The sequence below is a fragment of the Neophocaena asiaeorientalis genome, unplaced genomic scaffold (genome assembly GCF_003031525.2).
Source record: "Neophocaena asiaeorientalis asiaeorientalis breed wild unplaced genomic scaffold, Neophocaena_asiaeorientalis_V1.1 scaffold280, whole genome shotgun sequence".
NCBI lineage: Eukaryota > Metazoa > Chordata > Mammalia > Artiodactyla > Phocoenidae > Neophocaena > Neophocaena asiaeorientalis.
Genome location: NW_020185321.1, coordinates 4,488,979 through 4,513,304, shown reverse-complemented (window position 1 = coordinate 4,513,304; position 24,326 = coordinate 4,488,979). Strand labels below are relative to the sequence as shown.

Here is a 24,326-nt window from a genome sequence, read left to right as displayed (position 1 = left end):
ACATTCATAATGTTGTGCATCCACCAGCACTATCCATTTACAGAAACTTTTCATCGTCCCAAACAATAACTCGGTATCAATTAAAAAATGACTCCCCTTCCCACCCTGCCCCCAGTCTCTGGTAACCTATATTCTACTTTATGTCTGTATGAATTTGCCTATTCTAGGTATCTCATATAAATAGAATCATAAAACATTTGTCCTCTTGTGTATGGCTTATCTCACTTAGCATAATGTTTCCAAGGTTCATCTGTATTGTAGCCTGTATAGAATTCCATTCCTTTTAAGGTTGAAGAATATTCCCTTGTATGTATGTGCCACATTTTGTTTATCCATTCATCTGTTGATGAAAATTTGGGTTGCTTTTTGCCTTTATGGATACTGTGAATAATGCTGCTATAAATATCCATGAGCAGTTATCTGAGTCCTAATCAATTGGGTCTGTGCTTTCAACTCTTTTTTAATTTTTGTTTTTTGTTTTTATTTTTGCTTTCAACTCTTTTGAATGTATATCTGGAATTGGAACTGCTTAAAAATATAATTCTATAAATATATTTAACTTCTTGAGGAACCACCATACTGTTTTCCACAATGGCTGTACCATTTTACATTCCCACAAGCAATGCACAAAGGGTCCCAATTTCTCCACAATGTCACCAACACTTACTTGCCTTTCTTTCTCTTTTCTTTTCTTTTTTTTTTCTACTATAGCCATCCTGGCAGTGTTAACTTGTATCTCGTGGTTTTGCATTTGATCTTAGCCAAAAGGCCAAGAAGCAATTCACTGAGGTTTTGATTTGCATTTCTCTAATGACTAATTATGCTAACCATTTTTTCATGTGCTTATTAGCCATTTATATATATTCTTTGGAGAAGTGTCTATTGCTAGTATTCTGAGTATGTTTGCATCCATATTCATAACGGATATTGGTCTATAGTTTTGGTTTTGGTTTTGTGTTCTTATGGTGTCTTTGTCTGATTTTGGTATCAAGGCAATTCTGGCATTATAGAATGAGGAAGTGTTTCCTCCTCTGCAGTTTTTTCAGAGATTGTCCTTTCCCCTTGAATGGTCCTATCATCCTTGTTGAAAATTAATTGACCATATATGTGAGAGTTTATTTGTGGGATCTCTAATCTATTTCATTGGTCTGTACGTCTGTCCCTATATTAGTGCCACACTGTTAAGTTTTGAAGTTGGATAATGAGTCCTCCAACTTTATTCTTTTAAAGAATTGTTTTGGCTATTTGGGGGCCTTTGCAATTTCATATGAATTTGGGGATTGGCTTTCCCATTTCTGCAATAAGGGCTGTTGGAATTTTGATAAGAATTGCATTAAATCTCTTATCCCTTTGGGTAATATTGATATCTTAACAATGCTGAGTCTTCCTATTTTATTTTGAACATGAGACATCTTTCCATTTATTTAGGTCTTTAATTTCATTCAGCAATGTATTTTTAGTTTCCAGCATTCAAATCTTTCACCTTCTTGGTTAGATTTATTACTACATATTTTATCCTTGTAGGTACTGTTGTAAATAGAAGGAGCTTCCTAATTTCCTTTTTGGGTTGTTCACTACTATTCTATAGATACACAAATGATTTTGGGGTATTGATTTTCCCTGCAACTTTGCTGAATCCATTTATTAGCTTTATTATTTTTTGTGAGTTCTTGGGGATTTTTAATGTATAGGAGGATAATGTCATCTGCAAAAAAAAAAAAAAAGAGATCATTTTACAACTTCCTTTCCACTTTGGATGACGTTTTTTTTCTGGTCTTATAGCTCTGGGTAGAACTTCAAGTACAATGCTTAATAGCAACTGTGAAAGCAGGTCTCCTTCCTTGTCTTTTTCTGATTTTTCGGTCTTTCACCTTTGAGTATGATGTTAGCTGTAGGTTTTTCACAAATAACGTTATCATATTGAGGAATTTTCCCTCTATTCCTAGTTTTCTGAGCATTTTTATCCTGAAAGTTCGTTGAATCTTGTCAAATGCCTTTTCTGCATAAATTGAGATGATCATGTGGGGGTTTTTTCCTTCATTTTATTAGTGGGAAGGATTACATTGATTTTCTTATGTTGAACCACCCTTGTATTGCTGGGTCCTGGGGAGTAAACCTTTTAATATGCTGTTGGATTCAATCTGCTAATATTTTGTTGAGGATTTTTACATCTATATTCATAAAGGATATTGGTCTGTAATTTTCTTTCCCTGTGATGTCTTTATCTGGCTTTGGTATCAGAAAAATACTGGCCTCATAGAATAAGTTATGGAGTGTTTCCTCCTCTTCAATTTCTTGGAAGTTTGAGAAAGGCTGGTGTTAATTCTTCATTAAATGTTTGGTGGAATTCACTGGTGCAGCAGTCTGGTATAGAACTGTTCTCTGTCGGGAGGTTTTTGATTATTGATTCAATCTCTTTACTTCTTATAGGTCTTTTGAAATATTTTATTTCTTCTTGAGTCAGTATAGGTAATTTCTGTTCCAAGGAATTTTTCCATTTTTGCTTGGTTATCTAATTTGTTGGTGTATAGTTCACAATATTGTACTATAATCCTCTTTATCTTTGTAAGGTTGGTGGTAACATCTCCAATTTCATTTCTGATTTTGGTTATTTGTGTTTTCTCTTTTCCTCTTTGTTAGTCTAGGTAAAGGTTTAATAATTTTGTTGATCTTTTCAAAGAGCCAACGTTTGGTTTCATTGATTTTCTCTGTTGTTTTTCTTTTGTCCATTTGGCTTATCTCTACCCTGTTTTTTGTTATTTCCTACTTTCTGTAGCTTTTGGTTTAGTTTGTCCTTTTTGTAGTTTGTGAAGGTGTGAAGTTAGGTTATTGATTTCAGATCTCTTTTATATAGGTGATTACTGCTATAAATTTCCCTCCTAGCACTGTTTTTGCTGTGTACCATAAATTTTGGTATGTTGTGTTTTCATTTTCATAAGTCTTTAAATATTTTCTGGTTCAATTTGTGATTTCTTCTTTGACACATGGATTTTTGTCTTAGTCCATTCAGCCTGCTATGCAAAATACAAGAGAATGGGTAGCTTATAAGCAACAGAAATTTATTTTTCACAGTTCTTGAGGCTGAAAGTCTGAGATCAGTGTGCCAGAATTGTCAGGCTGTCTTTCTGGTTGCAGACTTCTCACTGAGTCCTCACATGGCAAAATGGGCTAGGAAGTTCTGTGGGCTCTCATTTATAAGAGCACTAATCCAATTCATGAGGACTCCACCCTCCTGACCTAAGCAACTCTCAAATGCCCCACCTCCTAATACCATCACATTGGGCAGTAGGATTTCAACATATGAATTTTCAGACCATAACAGTTGTTTAAGAGTGTGCAGTTTAATTTCCACATATTTGTGAATTTTCCAGTTTTCCTATTAATTTCTAATTTCATTTGGCTGTAGTCAAGGAAGTTACTTTGTATGATGATATCAATCATTTAAAATCTATTGATACTTGTTTTGTGGCCTAATGTATAATCTATCCTGGGAGAATGTTTCACATGCACTTGAGAAGAATGTGTGTTTTGCACTTTGGGGGTGGAGTGTCATTTATCTGTTAGATGTAGTTCGTTTATTGACTTGAGTTCTCTGTCTCTTTACCTACCTTCCATGTGGTTGATCTATCCATTATTGAAGGTGGGGTATTGAAATCTCTCATTATTAATGTAGAACTGTTTCTCCATTCAATTCTTTCCATGTTTGCTTTATATATTTTGATGGATCTGTTATTAAATGTGTAAATGCTTATAATTGCTATATCTTCTTGCTGTGTTGACATTTTATTAATATATAATGACCTTCTTTGTCACTTGTAATCTTGGATTTAAAGTCTGTTTTGTCTTGTATTAGTATAGGCACCACAGCTCTTTTTTTTGTTACTATTTGCATAAAATAGCTTTTTCCACTGTTTCACTTTCAACCTATTTGTGTCTTTGGATCTAATGTGAGTCACTCATAGACAGCATGTAGCTGGATAATGTTTGGCTTTTTAATCCATTCTGCCAGTCTCTGTCTTTTGATTGGAGAGTTTCATCCATTTACATTTAAAGTAATTACTGGAAAGGAGGAACTTCTGCCAACTTGCTCTTTGTTTTCCAAGTGCCTTACTTTTTTTTAATCTCTCATTTTCTCCATTTTTGCCTGAGGAATTATTGTCAGACACCTAAAGTGAACTTTGTAAGGTAGGCAGTCATCCTTCTGGCAGGTGAACTTGATAGATATTGGAAACACTCTAGGCTGAACGAACCACATGGTCAAAGGGAATATTTTTTGTTCAAGGAGGCATGAGAGGACATGTGAGATTGCAAAGAGAACCTTGATCTTCTGAGAGACAGTATTGCCAGGAGGCAACTGTATGTCTTTCACTGGATGTTCAAATTCAGCCTGTGTTCCTGAGATGTGTGACTCTGGGAGATTTGCTAGTGCTGCCTGAGTCTCAGGTTGCTGACTGTGCCATAGAAAAGATTATAGCATTTGTGGGAGGATTAATAAAAGAAAAACACACCAAACAACTTACATGTGCCAATCACTCCGTTGTTTGCTTTATGAATAAATAAACTCTCACAACCACCTGGTGAAGTGGGAATTATTTTTGTTTTGATGCTGAAATCAAAGCTTGAGAAATGAAGTAACTTTTCTAAGATTAATGAAAAGCAAGTGTCAGTACCAATAGGCTGATTCAAACCTGGGAATTTGGGTCCAGAGCTGGGAATATTTAATTGCTTGAATGCTGCATACAAAGTTCTCAGCATACAGTGCAGGTACACAGTGCACTGTATACAGCCATGAGACTAAAATACTGCTGCTAGCGACACTGTTACCATTATAATTTTTTCCCTATTCATCTTTAATGCCAGAACTTACTTTCTGTGCCCCTCAAGCCACACAGCCTTGTCATTCTTTCATCAACGAAATCATAGGCATTTTTTTCTCTAACACAATTGCATCCTGTTTAAAAGGTAGTATCTGACTCCCCTTCGGTGCCCAACACAGAGCTATTCTCCCACAAAGTGCTCAGTGATGTGTGCCTTCGTTCTTTCAGGATTTTTACGAATGACTGCACAATTGTCTCCAGCAACATATGACTAGCCCAAGGCTACTGAAGCTACTCCAACTTTCCAGGCATCAGTGACCTTCAATAACATGGTTGTAAACTCTATTCAGGAACACTGAGGGCAGTTGCACTCATTTCAAAGGACCCTGTACTGAGAGGTGATGCTGAAGACCTTTAGGCTTCTGGTCTCACTGGGCAAAGCCTCACTTCTTCTCCACAGGGACCTGGAGCCTCCTTCATTCTGCTCTTTCTCCAAAACACATGTGTAGTACACCCTCCCATCTTCCGGCAGCCCTGCTGTGTTCTTGTCTCACTTTTTCCTATCCAGTGTCCTTTGTGTCTCCTCAGAGTATTTTGGATAATAAATATATTCCCCTGCAAGATGGTTCAAATACCAAAGGAAGATTTGTTGGAAGCAAATGGGAGTGTCTTGTAAGAGCCCCCCAAAAGGTGAAACAGTAAGTAGATGGGTGACAAGTGATTAGGAAGACCCACTAGAAGATGTGACATTTGAGACCAGAATGATGAAGCAGCCATGTGAAGATAATGATGATGAAATTAATAGCTAATATTTATTTTAGTGCTTTTGAGGTACCAGGCATTATAAGCATCTTACATCAATTAACCCACTTAATCTTCATAATAATCCTGAGATCTTATTATCATCATTTTACAGATGGAGAAACTTAGGCATGGTGCAGCAAAGTAATTTGTCCAAGGTCATACAAAGCCAGTATACACGTAACTTGGTTTTATACCCAGGTAACATGACTCCAGAGCCTGTGCTCTTCATACACATCAAGAAATGGTTAAGAGATAAGACTGAGCATGATTCTCCATTGGTGACATTATAACATCATTATGATCTCAGGTATATACTCTTACTGCTTTCTTAAAACCGTCACTATCTCAAATATTTAAGTCTCTGGCTTTCTTTTCCTAGTTCAGTATTATTGTGAAGGCACTTTAAATCAAGAATTGTAAAACATTATCGTGTATGCTCATGCTTTTTAAATGACAAAGTATGAGTATTTGGATGAATCCTCATAACAAAATAACAAGATGGCATAAAACTATGTGTAGTGAAAGCGAATAAAATCTGGGGGATTAAAGGACTACTTCATCTTTGCTGTATCAGTGCTTAGGAGAGCAGAGGACAGAGCACGGGAGAAACAAAAAGCTACCGCCATTATTGCACAACTAAATATACTTCTAGGGGCCAGTCTGTCCATAATTATAAATGTTCTTATCCTTGTTTGATACCATCCCATACTCCTTTAATTATAAATCTCTCGAAGATCCTTCAACATGCCATAGAATGTCGAAATAAATCTTATAACTAAAACAAAATCAAAGGAAAGATAAATTTCTGCTTATTATTAAAACTTCACCATCCCATTCCAAACCCACTATACCTGGTGAGAATTGCTATGTGCCTTCACCTCTTAGCTTTCTGTTAAAAGTAGCATATGTACCAGAGTAGAATATTTTGTCTAAAGTTGGAAACCCTATTACTCATTCCATACCAGAATTATATCAGCAATATAATATTCTTCCTTAAAATAATGTCTTACAACTATCAAATGCCATAGAGAACATAATCTGAAATATAAATTATATAACTGCCCTTTACTTGCAACTGTGTCCATACAATCCTAATCACTGATCTGTATCACCTTTCCAGTCACAAGAAAGGAAATTGTGAAGCCAGTAAGGCTATTCCTTTTTTTATCTGAAACTTATATTTGAAGCCATCCCCCTTGTAATTATCTGTCAAGGTTCAGTGTAGAAAACAAAAACTATTTTAAGAAGATATGTTGCAGGATACTAGTGCTCTCAAAATTGGTGAGCAGGCTGGAGAAGTAATGGGAACAGCTCTGGACTAGTAAATTCCAACCTCCCATAACAATGATCAAGGAATGGGGAAATGACTGCTGCTGTTACTAGTGTTGCTGCCAACAGTAGTACCTCAAAGCCACAAAACTTGAAACTAGACACTGAATAATGTATTCTGGATGCAGAAAACATGATAGAACTTACTTGTCTGCTTTGCCTAGAACGAACTCCAAGAGCGTGTGTGCCTTACATACAGTTGTCCTCAGCATCTGTGAGGGACTGGTTCCAGGACCAACATACTCCCTCACCCTCTATGGATACAAAAATCTGCAGGTGCTCCAAATCCCTTACATAAAATGGCATAGTATTTGCTATAACCTAGGCACATCCTCCTGTATACTTTAATTATCCCTAGGTTACTTATAATACCTAATACAATGTAAATGCCATGTAGTTGTAAACACAATGTACGTACCATGTAAATAACTGCCTGCAGCAGGTAAGTTCAAGTTTTTCTTTTTAGAACTTTCTGGATAAAAACTTTTTTTTAACATTTTCCAACTGCGAGTGGTTGAATCTGCAGATGCAGAATCTGCAGTTATGGAGGATCACTGTAATTAGGACTCATTCCTTAGGATTTGGATTAAAAAGCACATCCTCTCTGCTCTAATCCCTCATAGTATGTATAGTTTCTTGGTTATGTTCTCACAGCACTTGTAAAAATTAAAATGTGTCAATTAAGCCAACTGGAAATGGACTGTGGATTATCCTTATCAAAATAGGGAAATTCTTAGCTCAGAGATCAGGCCATTTTTTTCTAGGTTTGTTAGTCTCCCACTGAAGGCTATATAGGAAAGCTGATCCTAATTCTTCAAGAGGAAAGTAGTGGAAAATTTTGTAAGAAGTATCAGTGTGTCAGTGAAAGAGTCCAATATATACAAAATGATTTTACTAGAGACCAAAAATTTTACTCACACCACTTTTTACTTCTGTTGCAACTTTAATTTTCAATTATAACATTTATTGGATCCACTGGGTGACTAAATATCTTCACATGCCCATTAGCTAATTTCTATGTAGGACTCTTGAGTAAAATGCATGCTGCTACTATAAGATATGCATATTCATTTATAATATGCTTGTTTGCTCTCCTGTAGAATTGTTTACAAATTAGCATCATTGCAAAGAAAGACTTACACATAATTCCTAAATCCTTCAGGTTTTTCTAACATTAATCTTCTGATGTCTAGCAAGCTAAGAATGCTTAGTGAACACTTTGCTACATTTCTTACATAAGCTTTCTTTCCAGTGTGAGTTCTTTGATGTAAAATGAGGGATGCATTTTAACTGGACTTCCCACAATTTTTATATTCATATTGCTTCTCTCCTGTAGGTGTTTAATGTTTTTTAAGAGATTCATATCACCTAATGTCTTTCCCATACTTGTAACATGTAAAGGGTTTTTCCCCAGTGTGGATTTACTTATGTCAATTAAGGGATTAATGCTGGCTAAAGTCTTTCCCACATTTACTGCCTTCATATAGTCTCTCTACAGTGTGAATTGTGATAGACAATAAGGCTTGTATCATTGCTAAAGAGTTTCCCATATTCATTACATTCATAAGAATTTTCTCCAGTATAGATTTTCTGATTTTCAATCAGGGAAGATCTATGGCTACAGTATATTATGACAAATTCTGCATTTATGCAGTTTCTCTCTTATATGATCTTTCACATGTATAGTGATTTATATGGCCTAAAGGCTTTTCCACACTTATTGTACTACTGGGTTTCTCTCCATTATGTACTCTTTGATGGGCAGTAAGATTTGAGCCTTTGCTAAATGCTTTCCCACACTCATTACATTTATATGGCTTTTCTCCAGTATGAATTCTCTGATGTACAGTAAGGTTTGAACTACAGCTGAAGGTCTTCCCACATTTAATACATTCATAGGGTTTCTCTCCAGTATGAATTCTGTGATGTTGAAACAGGGATGCCCTATGACTGAAGGCTTTCCCACATATACTACATTCATAAGGTTTCAACCTAGTGTGGTTTCTCAAATGCATATTCAGTGATTCAGGCTGGCTGAAGGATTTCCTGCATTTTTGACATTCGAAGGGTTTTTCTTCAGTATGAATACTCTGATGCTGAATAAGAAATGAGAGGCTGCTAAAGACTTTCAGACATTTGTTGCATTCAAATTGTTTCTCTATACTGTGAATTCTTTGATGTCGAGTAAGGTGTGAGCTACAGCAAAAGGCTTTTCCACATTCGCTGCATTCATAAGGTTTCTCTCCAGTGTGAATTTTCTGATGGTGAATGAGAGATGACCTGTGAATAAAGGCCTTCCCACATATTCGACATTCATAGAGTTTTTCTTGAGTATGAATTCTCAGATGTTCAATGAGATGTGAAACACGACTAAAAGCCTTTCCACAGTTCATACATTCATATGGTTTCTCTCCAGTGTGAGTGCTTTGATGATTAGTAAGTGATGAGACATGGCTAAAGGCCTTCCCACATTCAATACATTTGTAAGGTTTCTCTCCACTGTGGCTTATTTGATGTCGAGTAAGGGATGAGCCATGGCTAAAAGTCTTCCCACATTCATGACATTCATAGGGTTTCTCTCCTGTGTGAATTCTCCAATGGCGATTAAGGATTGATTGTTTCCCAAAGGCTTTCCCACATTCACTACATGTATAGATTTTCTCTCTATTAAAAGTCTGGTGAAGGGTAAGAGATTTGCTTTGGCTGAAGGCTGCCACACTTTCATCAGAATTCAAAAGTTTCTTTCCATCATTGATATTCTCATTTTTTATAACTGAATTTGCTGGTAGGCTCTTCTTAAATATATCACGTTTATGTGACTTCCCTTCAGCAGAAATTCTCTGTGGTTCAGAAAGAATAGACTTTAAAGGCAAGATGCTCCTAAACTTACTGCATTTGTAAACACTTTCCCCGGTGGGACTTTCTCTAAAGGTGAGGGTCACTGGTCTGAAATGTTCTACCTGATTTTCACACTTCCCCTCCAACTTCTCTATATAATCCAAGTCCTTGTTAAAATTTGAAAATTCATGACTTTGTTTTATAGTTTTTTCCATTATTACCATTTGGGGAAAATCTTCATCATAAATATCTTCCTTCGTTGATAATTCTTTGCTTTCCCATCTTGATTTCCAATCTGTAACATATCAAGACAGCAAAACACTGCTTTTTCTGAACTTCTTGAAAAGAAACTTCTATGGTAGAAATAGGAGAACTGGATAAAAAATAAAGTCATTCCCCTCTAACCCCCAAGACACATGGCTCTGACAACTCTCATATATTCAATGATTTCTGAACAAAGTTCAAATGCAGCACAGAGAATACAGACAGCTCACAGAGGCAGGAACAGAGTATAATAAGGGAAATGGGTTAATATAGGCAATCAGTTTTGGGGGAAAAAAGGAAACTATCAGAAAGAAAATGCAGAAGGCATTCTGGATCCCAAGCCAACATTTTGTGCCTATACTTATGTGAAAGACTACATTTTATCTCACCCAGCCTTGGTTCTCCAACGTTCGATTAATCTAAATTTGCTGTCAGATTAGTATGCTTAATATGAAGAATATATAGCACTGTGCTAAACAGCTACAATGAAAACAAAATAATCTAAATACTCTTTATGGCTCAGAAAGATTTAAGCTTTGTGAGTTTATGTAGGATCTGTGTGAAATCATATTTATTGACATTAAAAAAATACTGTTCTGGACTTCCCTGGCACAGTGGTTAAGAATCCACCTGCCAATGCAGGGGACACAGGTTCGAGCCCTGGTCTGGGAAGATCCCACATGCCACAGAACAACTAACCCTTGCACCACAACTACTGAACCTGCGCTCTACAGCCTGTGCGCTACAACTACTGAAGCCCGCGTGCCCTAGAGCCCGTGCTCCCCAACAAGGGGAGCCACCGCAATGAGAAGCCCGTGCACCACAACAAAGAGTAGCCCCCGCTCACCGCAACTAGAAAAAGCCCACACACAGCAATGAAGACCCAACGCAGCCAGAAGAAAAAATAAAGAAAATACTGTTCTCAGAAAACTTCTTATATATCCCTTACTTCCTCTAACACTTATGTTCATATTTGTTCTTTGAAGTTCTGCCTTAGGGGAAAAGTGATTTTCCATCTAATTGACAGCTTTTTCAGCCTAAAAGCATTTGTATATTTTTCCTTAAGTGGACTCGAAAAGAATAATTGCCTTATTTTCATTTCAAATAAATAACAATTTGAATTATTATGATGCCAAAACCCTCCACTTTTGATGAGATGACATGAGTAATACAGAAAAATAATAATTTAGGATAGAGGAATGGTTGTTTTGAAATCTAAGCTAAGGATCCCTCAATTTTGTTACATTTGGAATCTCTGATGACAGTATCCCTAAAATATACTAAAATGCCTCCATACTTTCTACAAGCATCTTTAAACAAAGATCTCCTTTGCCTGATTCACCATGACTTACCTGGAAACAAACTTTTTGACAGCTTTTTCTCCACCATCCAAGGTTCTTTGCCATCCTCCAATAAAGCAATCACGTATGGCTTAGGTATGGAAAGACCTGCTTACAGGAAAAATATAGAACAAACATTGTTTAAGCTGTGGCCTTCATGGAGGAGAGACTATCATCAAAAAAGGGACCGAAGAAAGGTCTGAAAGATGTTCACTGAAACGGGAAGGTAAGCTTCAGGCAGGACACAACAGAGCTATACATTTCCTCAGAACATTTACTAAGGAGGATCTCTAGCAATTTGGAGTGGCAGAAGAAAGATCTCCCTCATTGGGGTGGAGGCAGAGATATGCTTACCTAGAGATACCAGGTTTTCATAATTCTGTACCATCACATCCTTGTATAAATTCCTCTGAGTAGGATCTAGCCATCCCCACTCTTCATGGGAGAAGTCTATAGCCACATCACTAAATGTCACCTGAAATAGCAAACACATTTAAGCTCAACCATAGCCCTGGCCTCTTTTGTCACTGGTTAAGAGGTAAAATTACCCTGGGGTGGAAGAAAGGGAACAAGATTCAGCAGTTGTGACAATGATCAGGAATCTGATCTAAGTTAAGTAATAATTGGATAATTATGTGCTTGGCATTGTTATACAATAAGGATAAGAGATAAATATAAGAGCTCTGCTTCAGAAGAGTAGGGAATAGAATTATAAAATTTTTCAAAATCAGCATTCAACTTTTGGCATATAGTCAAGTGCTTAGCTCTGTTTTTTATAGTTTACGTGCCAGGTAAAAGAACATGAATTAAGGTTCAAAAAAAAAGAAGAATCCAATAGGTTCATAATAAAAAGACACCTTTATATTAAAGATAGACACATTCATAACCAATTTATAAACAAAAAGCAAAAATATTTATGGTACATAATTAAACATCATATTCATAATCTATAATTAAAATAATTTGAGACCCCTGGGCAAGAAGACTGGTTTCATGCCATAGGTAGTCCTTGAATAGAACCTTAAAGGAAGGGCAAAGAAAAAAAAAAAGACACATTTCAAGGAAAATATTCTAAGAAAATAGATTTCTTCCCAATAGTACTCATTCACAGTATTATTTAAAATAGCAAAATTTTAGAAAAAATTTTAATGTTTAATAATAGCTTACTGGTTAGTCAAATTAAAATATGTGCAAACAAAGTATGCATTTAAAATGTCATTATTATTACCTTTCACTGGTGAAATAGGCATTGTTTGGCTATTGTAAATTTTTCACTCCAAGTGTAGATTCAATATTCTGTTACTTTATTTGGATATTTTATTAATACACGTGTTCACCAGCGACACTGGTCTTTGGTTTTAAAGAGGGAATTTACCTTCATCAGGTGTTAGGGAAATAATTAAAAATCAAATCTACCAAGCAGAAAATCCTCTCTACAGTGTAAAAAAAAAAACAGTTTTATTACTGAATAAGCATTAAACCAGACTATAATGCACTTCACAGGTAATCACTAATGAGACTCCAAGGACAGAAAGAAATTTCACCCTTTTATAAACTCAGGCAGATACAATCCATTACACATATTTTCAAAGTAAATGATAACTTGTCCTTAAGTAAGAGGACTTGACAGCATCATTTGCTACACACAGTTCATCCTAAATTCACTTGGTAATTGGGGTAGTCATCTGTGTTAACTGCCTTTACCCCAAAGAAAAATTTTAAAACTCATATCTTTATGACAAGCAAGTAGTTAGAATCTGCAGCCAGGAGTCTAGGCTAAACTCCCATACAGATAGGGAGATAGGGGTGCATCTTCCTTCATGTTTCCATTTTGAAGAGATGGCTCCAAGGCCCTTAAGAAAGACTTTAATGCTTTGCAAAACTGGCAGAGGCTTATTTAGCTTTGAAAAAGATGAACAAGCATCTCAAAGGGAGAGGGAGAGGATATACAATTACAGATTTTTCTCAAGGAAACACTAAGAAAAGGGAGGGGGAGAAGGTCTCTCTTTTGGCACCAGGGAAAATTCTTTTTTCCACTTGTATTTACTCTTAGCCAGGTATTAGGGTTACGCTAGCCTTATCATATGAACTGAGAAAATTTCCATCTTTTCCTATTTTCCACAGTGGTCTTTTTCTTTTTTAAGATTTTTTTTTTTGATGTGGACCATTTTTAAAGTCTTTATTGAATTTGTTATAATATTGCTTCTATGTTTTGGTTTTTTGGCCGCAAGGCATGTGGGATCTTAGCTCGCTGACCAGGGATTGAACCCATACCCCCTGCACTGGAAGGTGAAGTTAACCACTGGACCGCCAGGGAAGCCCCCCACAGTAGTCTTTAAATGATTAGCTTTTAAAAATCCCAAATGATAAGCCAAATTAAAAAATCAACACTACATTAAATGAATAAAACACTATGTTTTACTCCACCAATGCAAAGATATTTTACATTTTAAGTTTTGATATTAATGAATATCATTGTATTAATAGTCTAGAGAAGAAACCTCACATAATCTAATAGATACTCTTTGATCTTTATTTAAATCAGTGTTTCTCAATCTTGGCACTACTGACATTTTAGGCTGGACAATTCGTTACTGTGCGAGCTGTCCTGTGCATTTTAGGATGTTTAGTAGGATCCCTAGCCTCCACCCTTTAGATGCCAGTAGCAACTCCCCTTAACCACCCCCACCCCCAGTTAGAACAACTGAAAATGTCTCTAGACATTATCAAATGTCCCTTATGAGTGGCACTAAGGGGGATAAAGTCACCCCCTTTTGAAAACCACTGCTGTACAAAATTTTTGCACTTCTTTGAAAGACTCTTGGGCCTCTCTACCTACACGCAAGGTGTTTTCTCAGTTTGGTATAACTTCACTTCTACCTCTGCCGCCCTGGTACTATGAGACACTGAAACAACTCCAGCCTTGCTTCCCCAGGGATGCTTCAACTCTTTCTTCCCCTTCAATTGCCTGAGCAGCCTGGGATGTTAATTCACCTTTGTCCCCAGAACTTAGGATATTAAATAAATACCTTAATTTCTTATGCTTTCTTACTTTTCTACCAGTCCTGTACTACTCAGTACAGTAGCCACCATATTTGGCTATATAAATTTAAATTAATTAAAATAAAATTTAAATAAAATTAAAAATTCAGTTCCTCAGTCACTGTAGCACTCAATAGTCATATGGCACTGGTGGCTACCACATTGAACAGTACACAAATAGAACACTACCCCCACTGTAGAAAGTTCTCTTGGACAGTATTGCACGAGATCATGAAATCCTGCATGTCAGTGTACACCCAAACCTATGTAAGAGTCTTCCTAACAGGTACTTCATTAAGTGTTTAGAAAATGAATCCATGAGTGATTTTGGCAATTAGTTCGCTTTAGCTTTTACTTAAAAAAAAAAGTTCTTTCAATTCTAATTATCTAATATACCCAAGAAACAGACTCTGCCCAACACGCACACCTGCCACTCATACCTTCTCCTGTGCAGGTTTCACTTCCATGCCATGATTCTGTCCCATCGTTTTCTCATCACTCTTTCACTCAATAGCTATTTACTAAGCATCTGTTTTATGCCAGATACCACTCTGGACACTGAAGATAAAACAGTCAACAAAAAAGAAAAAAAAATCCCTTCCAGTGGGAGGAGACAACAATGAGTGTATGCATATACTAAACACATAGTGTATCAGCTAGTGAGTGATAGGTGCTATGAAAACACAGTGATGGAGGAGTGGAAGTGACAGTCGAGAGAAGGTGACTGCAATTTTAAATAGGTGTTCAGGGAGGCTTTACCGAGAAAGTAACCCCTGAGCAGAGATACAGAGGTAAGAATGCAAGCTTGTGTATATCCAGGGAAAGAATATTCCAAGTAGATGGTACAGCAGATTCCAAGGCCTGGAGGCAGTAGCCAGTGTGGCTGGAGCTCACAGGGAACAAAGAGACAGAGAAGGAAGATGAGATCAGGGAGGTAATAACAGAGCCTAACTGTACAAAGCTTTTTATGTCACGACCCAACTCTGATTTCTATTATGAGTTAAGGCCACCAAAGAGTTTTGAGCTGAGGAATGACAGGATATTATATAACAAGAGGATCTCTATGACAGCTGTATTGAGAAGAGACTGAAGAGGGTCAGGGGCAGAAGAAGGCAATCCAGCAAGGTGACTACTGCAAAATATAAGTGGCTTGTACCAGGGTGGCAGTGGTAGTGGCAGTGATGGGGTAACTAATGGTCAGATTGTGTAGATACACTGTGTATATTTTAGATCCAACTAGAGTGTCTGAATGTTAGTTATAAGAGAAAGGGAGATCTCAAGGATGACTCCAAACCTCTCGACTTGAACGACTGAAAGGACTGACATACACCATTAATTGAGACCACATGATACAGTTTGGACAACTACAAAGCAAATAATTCCAAACTTGAACTTTGAATTGTAATTTTTAAAAAAAGTTTTGCTCAAGACTCTTCAGAGACTTCTAGCAGGAAAATGGTAGAAAACAGAAGCACTGAGAGAAGACAGTACTTTGGAGTTCTGCAGTCTACATCCTGTGCTATAATGAAAGGAATCATAGATCCAGTCCCTAAAAGAACTCGTGAGGTGGGAACTGGTAGGAAAGGCAAAGCAAACACTCAAGAGTCCTGATAAGTAGGTGTTTCAGGAAGATTTGGGGACATACCAACTTACCTGAAACATGACTGCAATTTCCAAAAGTCAACACAGTCCTCTTTCCAGGCTCTCTTCTTATAGAAGGGCAGTGCCTGAAAAGGCAGATCAAGGACAGGAAAAAGCAGTCATGAAAAATCAGGCTTATCTTGCAGCTCTGGACACACCTGCATGGAGAATCACACTGGGAATCACTTTCTAGGGCTCTACCTTTCCCTAGGCAAGAGGTTACCTGGGAATCACTTTCTAGGGCTCTAACCTTTCCCTAAGGCAAGAGGTAACCAGGTGCCATTTGCGTGTAAATCAACTATCATATACATAAGTGACAAACTCATAAAACAACAGTAATAACTGTTAAATAAGAGCTCTTTCGATCTTCACCACTATGCATAGTAGGCATTCACATTATTCCAGATTTCTTTTTTTAAACTCTGAGAAAACTGAAACTCGGCGATATTAAAGCAATTTGTTCAAGGTTTACACACTGGATTTTTTTTTTTAATGTAGATGGCGTTTTCTTTCAGTGCGTACAACGCACACTGGCTCTCCCTTTTCCTTTTCGCAACAGCTCTGAGGTAAGCGCCATCCTTACTCCCCTTTTACAAAGCATGACAGAGGCCCAGAGAAGCTAGGGGCCTATTTGGGCTCACACCGCGGGGCAGACCCTGGGACCAGCGACGTTGTGGCTGCCATGCCCAGCGCCCGGGTGCCATCAGCCCGAGGCCTGCGGCGGCCCTCCCGGGACCCACACTTGCCTTAAACCTCAGCGGAGCCCGCCGGCACCGAAGCCGTGCGCGGCCGTCCACAGTGGGCACCTCCTTGTACCTAACGCGCCGGATCGCTGCAGCGGACAATGGCCTCCCGCCTTGCGGGAACTGCGCTGCCCAGAGTCCTCCGCGATTCCAGGACCGAGAATTCCGCCGCAGGGCCGGAGAAGACCGCGGGGCGGGCCAAAAGCGGAGTCCACGGCCGGCTGCACTTCTCAGACTCCTACGCGTCACATACAAAAGTTGCCGGTGCGTCGCACGGTCGCCTCCCAAAAAACCACACTTCCCAGGAGGCACTGCGACCGCGCGATCTCGGCGCACCGCGAGACCACAGCCTGGGCTGTGTGAGAAATTACACAGCAGGACTGCTCCACCGGGCACACACGCTAAGTACCGGGAGAACTACAGTCGTTTCTGGCGGACTCTGCTTCCCGGAGCCAACGGCAGCCGTCTACATGCACTGTGAAGACAATGGCGCCCGAACCGCGAAACTACACTTCCCAGAATATTATGCGGCCGCGAAACGTCTTTCGGGTCATTCCTCTGCTCGCACAGATGTTGTCCGGCCCGGAGAAGGGCAGCCTTGCTAGTGCGGGACACGAAGTGGCCTCTACCAGCCGAAGGTCTCCTCTCATCCGAAACTTTGCTGCCACGCTGTCCAGCTCGTATAGGTCTTGAGTATTTGGCGCCCGCTTGCCCAGGACTATATTTTCCCAAATGCCCTGTGTCCGGGCTGTTACATTAGCTGTCTGCGGACCAATGACACTTCCCAGAAGTTCGAGGGGTCACGTCTTCGCTACGACAGTGACTGCCGCTGTGATGTGCATTACACGTCCTCGAAGGACTCAGGATTATCAGACTCGAGTGAGGGCACTGAGGACCGAGACCCTCAATCCTGGGAAAAAACACTCCTCTGACCCTCCTCCGGGCCCAGAAGCACTTCTTAGTCTCTGACTGCCCAGCCCACCCACACGGGCCCTGGACAAAGCTGTATCTAGGCCAGAGCATTCTACTGTTGTGAGTTTGTGTTGTTGCCTTTACTTTTTTTCTTAAGTAAGTTAAATCTTACTTATTTTTTAAAAATTATAAATAGTATCACTATGAATTTTCTTGCATATATCAAGTACTTATATGCATAAGATTCACGAGGTAATGCTTCCACCTTGGTATATCTTGTGAGTGTGGTATTCAGTCCCTATAGCATAAGTGGTTTTTAAAAACATTGTGGCATCAGCTGGATTCCTCTCAAGGCTTAGAGTATGTAACAAGGAAAGGTTTGCCAGTGCAAAGTATATTCCCATTTATGTCTTTTTATGTCTTTATTAAACAGTGACATTTTTTTCAAAGTTGTACCAATTTGTACTCCTGCCATAGTTTATAGTTATTTTGGTTGGCAACTGTTAGTGCCAGCACTTGATTTTTGTGAAACTTTCAAATTTTACAAATCTGCTAGGTGTCAAATTATAACTCATTGTGGCTTAAATTTGCATTTCTTTTATTGTTAATAAGATTGAGAATCTTTTCACGTGTCTGTTGGCTTTAGTATTTCCTTCTCTGAGAATTGCACATCTCTTGGTCAATGTTCTTTTAGAACAATGACCTTTTTAATATTAAAATACAAGTTACACAGAAAAATGCAAGATTTTAAAGGGAGAATGCAGAGCCTAGGATACTAAAATTTTTCCCCTGAGAACCTTGGGCATTGAACTGGATTCAGTAACCAAGTATGTTTTCTACAGTTTTTGCATAATGTTTCTGAGTGTGAAATTCTTTGATTTTTCTCCTGCTTGGGATTGTTGAGCAGTTTGAATCTGTGAAGTGGCATCTTCTTGTGCTCAGCAAATTTTTCTTCTCCATACATTGCCTCTACTCCCCTCCTCTTCTTGTGAACTCCAGTTAGCTGTTAGGTAGGTTTTTCCATTCTATCCTCTGTAATTTCCATCTTTCAGTCTCTGTATTGCAATCTGGGTGATTTATTCTTATTTATCTAACATTCATAATTCCCTTTCCAGGGGATTTTTTTTTTTAATTTTCAGTTTTTCAAAGATTTTTGTAACATGGTAGGCACAGCTGATTCATAATATGCATTTGATAATACCTATAATTGAGGATCTTATGAACCTTTGTAAATTTATTTTTTAATTTCTTTACTCAGTTTGCTTTGTTTCCTTTTTTGGTTGGTTATCTGTGTGCCACTCAGTCCTTGAAAAGAGATTTTACTGGGCTCCCCAATATCCTTGGATGAAAGTGCCTCTCTTTTCTAGAGATTATATAGTTTTATTTTCAGACAAGATCTGGGATTACTACCACTCTGGAACCACTTTAAACTAAATCCAAGACATAAAGTCCCTGCTCAGTCCTTCCAGAAAATCTTATATAGGAATTCCTCATTGTTGCTGCTTTTCCTCATGAGCTTCTTGGAAGAATTATGAAGCCTTCCCATTATGGGTCCTCAGATGTCTGGGACATAAATTAAGTTCATGGGGAAGGGGGGTTAACATTAAAGGACTAGATGTGACTGGGGGCAGAGGTGAGAAGCTATTTCAATAGCTTCTATTTCAGTAGCTATTTATGACCAGTGCTTAAGGAACATTACTTCAAAGCTGAACCCCTAACATGTGAGTGCTCTATGATTTGCATTTTTAACAGAAAGGATAGAGGCACTCTGATGAATAGCAAGACTAAGAAAAAGAAATCCAGGGGCAGATGGACTGGGGACTCGGGCATAAGTAAACCAGTTTTAAACAAATACGCCAGTCACTTGAGAAAGAAAATAGGGCCAAGAGAGATCAATAAGGAGACAGGAAAATACTTTACATGCCATACTGAACCCTCCCCCTTCCACTAGCCCTGAGCTGCCTTCGTTCCCTTTTCTATTAGGCAATATTTACAATAAATGATTTTGCTATTGGAATTTATCTGTTCAAGGGTGCATTTTAGAATATGAACTGGGAGGGACTTCCCTGGTGGCACAGTGGTTAAGAATCCGCCTGCCAATGCAGGGGACAAGGGTTCCATCCCTGGTCCGGGAAGATCCCACATGCTGTGGAGCATCTAAGCCCATGCGCCACAACTACTAAGCCTGCGCTCTACAGCCCATGAGCCACAACTACTGAGCCCATGTGCCACAACTACTGAAGCCCTTGTGCCTAGAGCCCATGCTCCACAACAAGAGAAGCCACAGCAATGAGAAGCCTGCACACCACAGCGAAGAGTAGCCCCCACTCACTGCAACTAGAGAAAGCCCACACGCAGCAATGAGGACCCAATGATGCCAATAAATAAATAAAATTTATTTTTTTATCGAAGAGTAGCCCCCACTCACCGCAACTAGAGAAAGCCCGCGCACAGCAACGAAGACCCAATGCTGCCAATAAACAAATAAAATTTATTTTTTTTAAAAAAGAATATGAACTGGGAGAAGAAAAGCCAGTTCATGTTGATGCTGAAACTGTTCCAAGACTCAGGGTGATAAGGAAGTTTGGAACTCTAAGCTTCCAGAGACATCAAAAAAAAATTATATGTATTTGCCATAGGGAGAAACTCCTGCTGAGACCTCTGCTAGAAATCTTTGTCCTTGTTCCTGGCTTATTCTCCATCTATCACTTTGTAATAAGCCTACACATCCCACTATGGACCAAAGTTTTAAATCCAAGAGCCTAGTCCTAGTTCTCCTGTCACTGGTTTGAAGACCTATCCATTCCCAGTCTGGCCTAAGCCTGACCCTGGAATGCCCAATGTAGAACCTGTGCAGAGCCTCCAACAATACGTTTGTGTTCTCTCCTTCTGTCCAAGAGGACCTCTGATATCCCACATCTCTGATTATTTATGTGACTAGTATAAGGTAACACCAGACACTTCAGTATGAAGTGTCAGGTGTGCATATGCTTGACAATAGTAAAAAGACTTTGCTTGATAGGTTGGCTGGGTTCCCTGAGGAAAACTAAGGACGGGTATCAAGGGCACTGTCTGGGTATGATGGGGAGGAGGGTGCCCATCTCACTTCCTTTCCTCCCTCTTAGATTATGGAGGAATTGGAATAAGTCTTGCTTTAGCTCCATAAGAAGGGGTTTCATTTAGACTTTACGGCTGAGAATACCCTCGGGGGCTTACTAGGTAGAGAGCTCAAGTTTTTCCTATTGATTTTGCATGATTTCTCAAAAAAAATGGCTCATGGGAGGTGAAGTCCAATATGTATGTTAGTCTGGGAAAGTATATGGATGGAAGTAAAATGTCACTGTTCTTTTTACAAAACTTCAATAAACACTATTGCAAAATTTAGAAAAAGAAAATTTTAACTCATTCTATTTACCCATAGAAAGTGACTTATCATGCTAATCTATCGAGAGAAAGGTATCATTTATTTTAAAATACAGATTTATTTTACGTGTACGCTCATATTCTTTTTCACTCAATCCATTGTGAATGTCTTACAATACTAACAACATACAACCTACATTACCATTAGAATGTCCACAGTTCCATATCAGGAATCATAACAGTAATAGATTTAAGTGCCCTCCCCTTGATGAACATTTGCTTTGTGCTCAAGTTTTTACTTAAATTTGTGAAGCATATCCTTGTACATACATCATTGCATATGTACTTGGTTTTTTTAAGTGGTAAATCCCTAGATTCTATGCTACTGGTCAAAGAATTTACCTGTCTCTAGGCTTCTTTAATACATACCAACAGAGTGCCTCTATGAAGGCTATTCTATTCCATGTTTTGGCCTTAGGAAGAAGTCTGGAGCTTTTTAGAATCTAGTTCCAAGATTTCAGGTAACTGGTGAAGGGACCTACCTGTTTCTGGAACCCCTTTTCAGTGTATTCTCTTCCATCCAAACTGTCGGAGGGAAAGAGCATGTGGGGCTCTGGGCTACCTGTACTGAGTGGGGATTTAGGGCCACAAACAGAAATAAGGGTGTTTCCTGTGAGCTGCCAGTGGGTCCCTGTCATTTAAGAAATGCTTCTGAAGGCAATACTAAAGGCATGAAAGATTCCTCTGGTGCATCTTTTGAGGTTGTAGTGATCTGTACCTACTAGGGGGGACCGAGGCATCTTTTGGTTCAGCGCATTCCCTAAGTGGGGAAAAGGACACAAGGACATTGTCAGAAAGAAGTTGAGCATAATGTTCTTCATCAGTGCCCTTGAGAAGCTGCCCGGGTCCAAGTTTTAGAGGACCCCCAGTTTGGTTCCACTGTCAGCGGATCCTGCCAATTTAAACTCAGTCCTATTTCCAGAACCCTCTCTGCCACAGCACCTTCGTCAGTGTTCAGTGAAGGAGGAATCCCAGTAACATTCTTTTATCTGTCTTATGTCCTCTGTGACAGACATAAAGTTGGTACTCAGTAAATGTTATATGTACCCTGCTCTGATGGTTAATTTTATGTGTCAACTTGGTTGGGCTATGGTGCCCAGATTTTCGGTCAAACACTAGTCTAGATGTTGCTGTGAAGATATTTTTTAGATGAGATTAACATATAACATTAAATCTGTAGACTTTGAGTAAAGCAGATTACCCTCTATAATGTGGGTGGGCCTCATCCAACCAGTCAAAGATCCAAAGAGAAAAAGACTGAGATACCCTGAGGAAGAAGGAATTCTGCCTTCAGACTCAAACTGCAACATCAACTCTTCCCTGGGTCTCCAGCCTGCTGGCAAGAATTAAGGCTTGCCATCCCCCCCAGTTGTGTAACTCAGTCCATTAAAATAAGTATCTCTATCTGTCTATCTAACTACGTATCTACCTATCTGATCTACACACACACACACACACACACACAAACACGCACACCCCTTATTGGTTCTGTTTTCACTGGAGAACCCTGACAAACACAGCTGCCATCTCACTGAGCTTATTCTATGGAGTGTCACCATGCTCTACTGATAATTCAAGCTTTACTACTCTGGGTCATCACTATTAGAAAATTCTTTCTTAAGAATAACCTTTATTGACCCCGAGACAATAATATCCATAGGAACACATGTGCTTCCTGCCATTATCCCTTCTCTCTCTTTAATCAACATTTTTTTCTGCCTTTACTAGATCTTTTCCATCATCTTTCAGATCTGCTTAGCTATCTAGAATAGTTCGCCTTTTAAAAACCCTCTCTTTTCCCAAAACCCCCTCCAGCAAGTACACCACTTCTATTCTCAGTAGAAAACCGTCTTGGAAATTTTTTCTATATTAATTTTCTTTAATTTTCACTCCACAATCTCTCCATAACTGTGTCCTATCAGAGAACATTCGTATTATTTTCCTGAGACTGCTGTTCTGTAGGTCAAAGTGATCTCCACATTGCTAAATCTGAGTCCCTCTTCTGTCACTATGTTTCTTGACCTGTTAGCATTTGACACAATTGACAACTTCCTCATTCTTCAGTCTCTTCTCTTGATTCTATGACACTACATTTTTCTTAATTTTTATTTTAGTGGCTTCTGCTTCTTAGTTTCTTTTGCTTGTTCTTCTCTCCTTTGATCTCTAAATGTTAAAGGGACCCAAGACCATATTTGGCCTCCATTTCCACGTTTCCTACATGTTTTCTTTTGCATTTCCATGTGTTTATAACTCATCCTTTAAAAAAAGACTCCCAAGTCTATCTATAACCCAGCCTTGCCTCTCCCTGGAACTCTCTATCCATACGTCCAGCTCTTTACCTCCCAGCTCATTTTGGTTGTTCATTGTCAACTCAAACTCCACATGCTTCATGGGGCCCACACAGACATCTTGATTTTCTCCTTATTCTCCTCCTCTTTCAAGCCCCCACACTTAGCAACTGGAATCGCCATCCACCCACCAGACAAAGCTGAACATCCAGACATTTTCCTGTATCCCTCTTTTGTCCTCACTTACCCTCCCTGCACATTCATTCCAGCAGACAGTGTTGTTTTCAATGCTGCCTCAAAGTGATGGGGCCTCAGCCTTCATTTATTTGCATCCAGTTCTCACCTGAAGCACTGCAAGGACTGCTTAACCAGTCCTGTGCTTTCACGCTTGCATCCATATAGTCCGTTCTCTATACAGAAATTAGATGATTTCTAAACTACATAAATAGAATTCCATTTTGTAACATCTTTTAATATCTTCTGATCTCTCAAAGAATATAATCCAAATTCTTTATGTTGGCTTATACAGGCCTACCTGACTTGGCTCTGCCTCCTTCCATGCTTCTCCTTGCTCACAAGGACACACATGTTAATTCAGTGACCTGCCTTCTCTACCTCTCATAAGCCACATTTATGCATGTGTAAGCCTTTAAACAAGCCTTTTGCCTGGAGGCTCCTCCTCGTGACCTCACTGCTGTTCTATCTTGTCTTCTAGATCCTTGCTCTATTGTCACCTTCTCAAATGGGTCGTTCCTCACCACCCTCTCTGCAGGTGCCATCTAGTCCCTCTGTATACCATCCTATTTTAATTATTCACCCAACACTCATCAATTTTTGTTACTCCGATGGTAATTCACTATGGTTTGTTTATTATTTGTCAGCAAG

The 24,326-nt window shown here is 38.9% G+C and overlaps 1 protein-coding gene and 1 long non-coding RNA gene across 2 annotated transcripts in view; one reads left to right on the top strand and one right to left on the bottom strand.

Moving 5' to 3' along the window:
- Nucleotides 1–8,825: 8,825 nt before the first annotated feature.
- Nucleotides 8,826–17,046, bottom strand: LOC112392366 (zinc finger protein 181-like). The gene is given in 6 exon segments (XM_024734100.1): nucleotides 8,826–9,009; nucleotides 9,011–10,083; nucleotides 11,405–11,503; nucleotides 11,747–11,867; nucleotides 16,088–16,161; nucleotides 16,822–17,046. Coding segments are annotated over 5 exon segments (1,344 nt in total). The 5' UTR covers nucleotides 16,097–16,161; nucleotides 16,822–17,046; the 3' UTR covers nucleotides 8,826–8,967.
- A 169-nt stretch (nucleotides 17,047–17,215) lies between these two features.
- The window catches only part of LOC112392369 (uncharacterized), a 28,163-nt gene continuing 21,052 nt past the window's right edge, over nucleotides 17,216–24,326 (top strand). The window contains exon 1 of the long non-coding RNA XR_003001679.1: nucleotides 17,216–17,850. This is a non-coding gene — a long non-coding RNA (uncharacterized LOC112392369). The remainder of the gene's footprint in view (nucleotides 17,851–24,326) is intronic.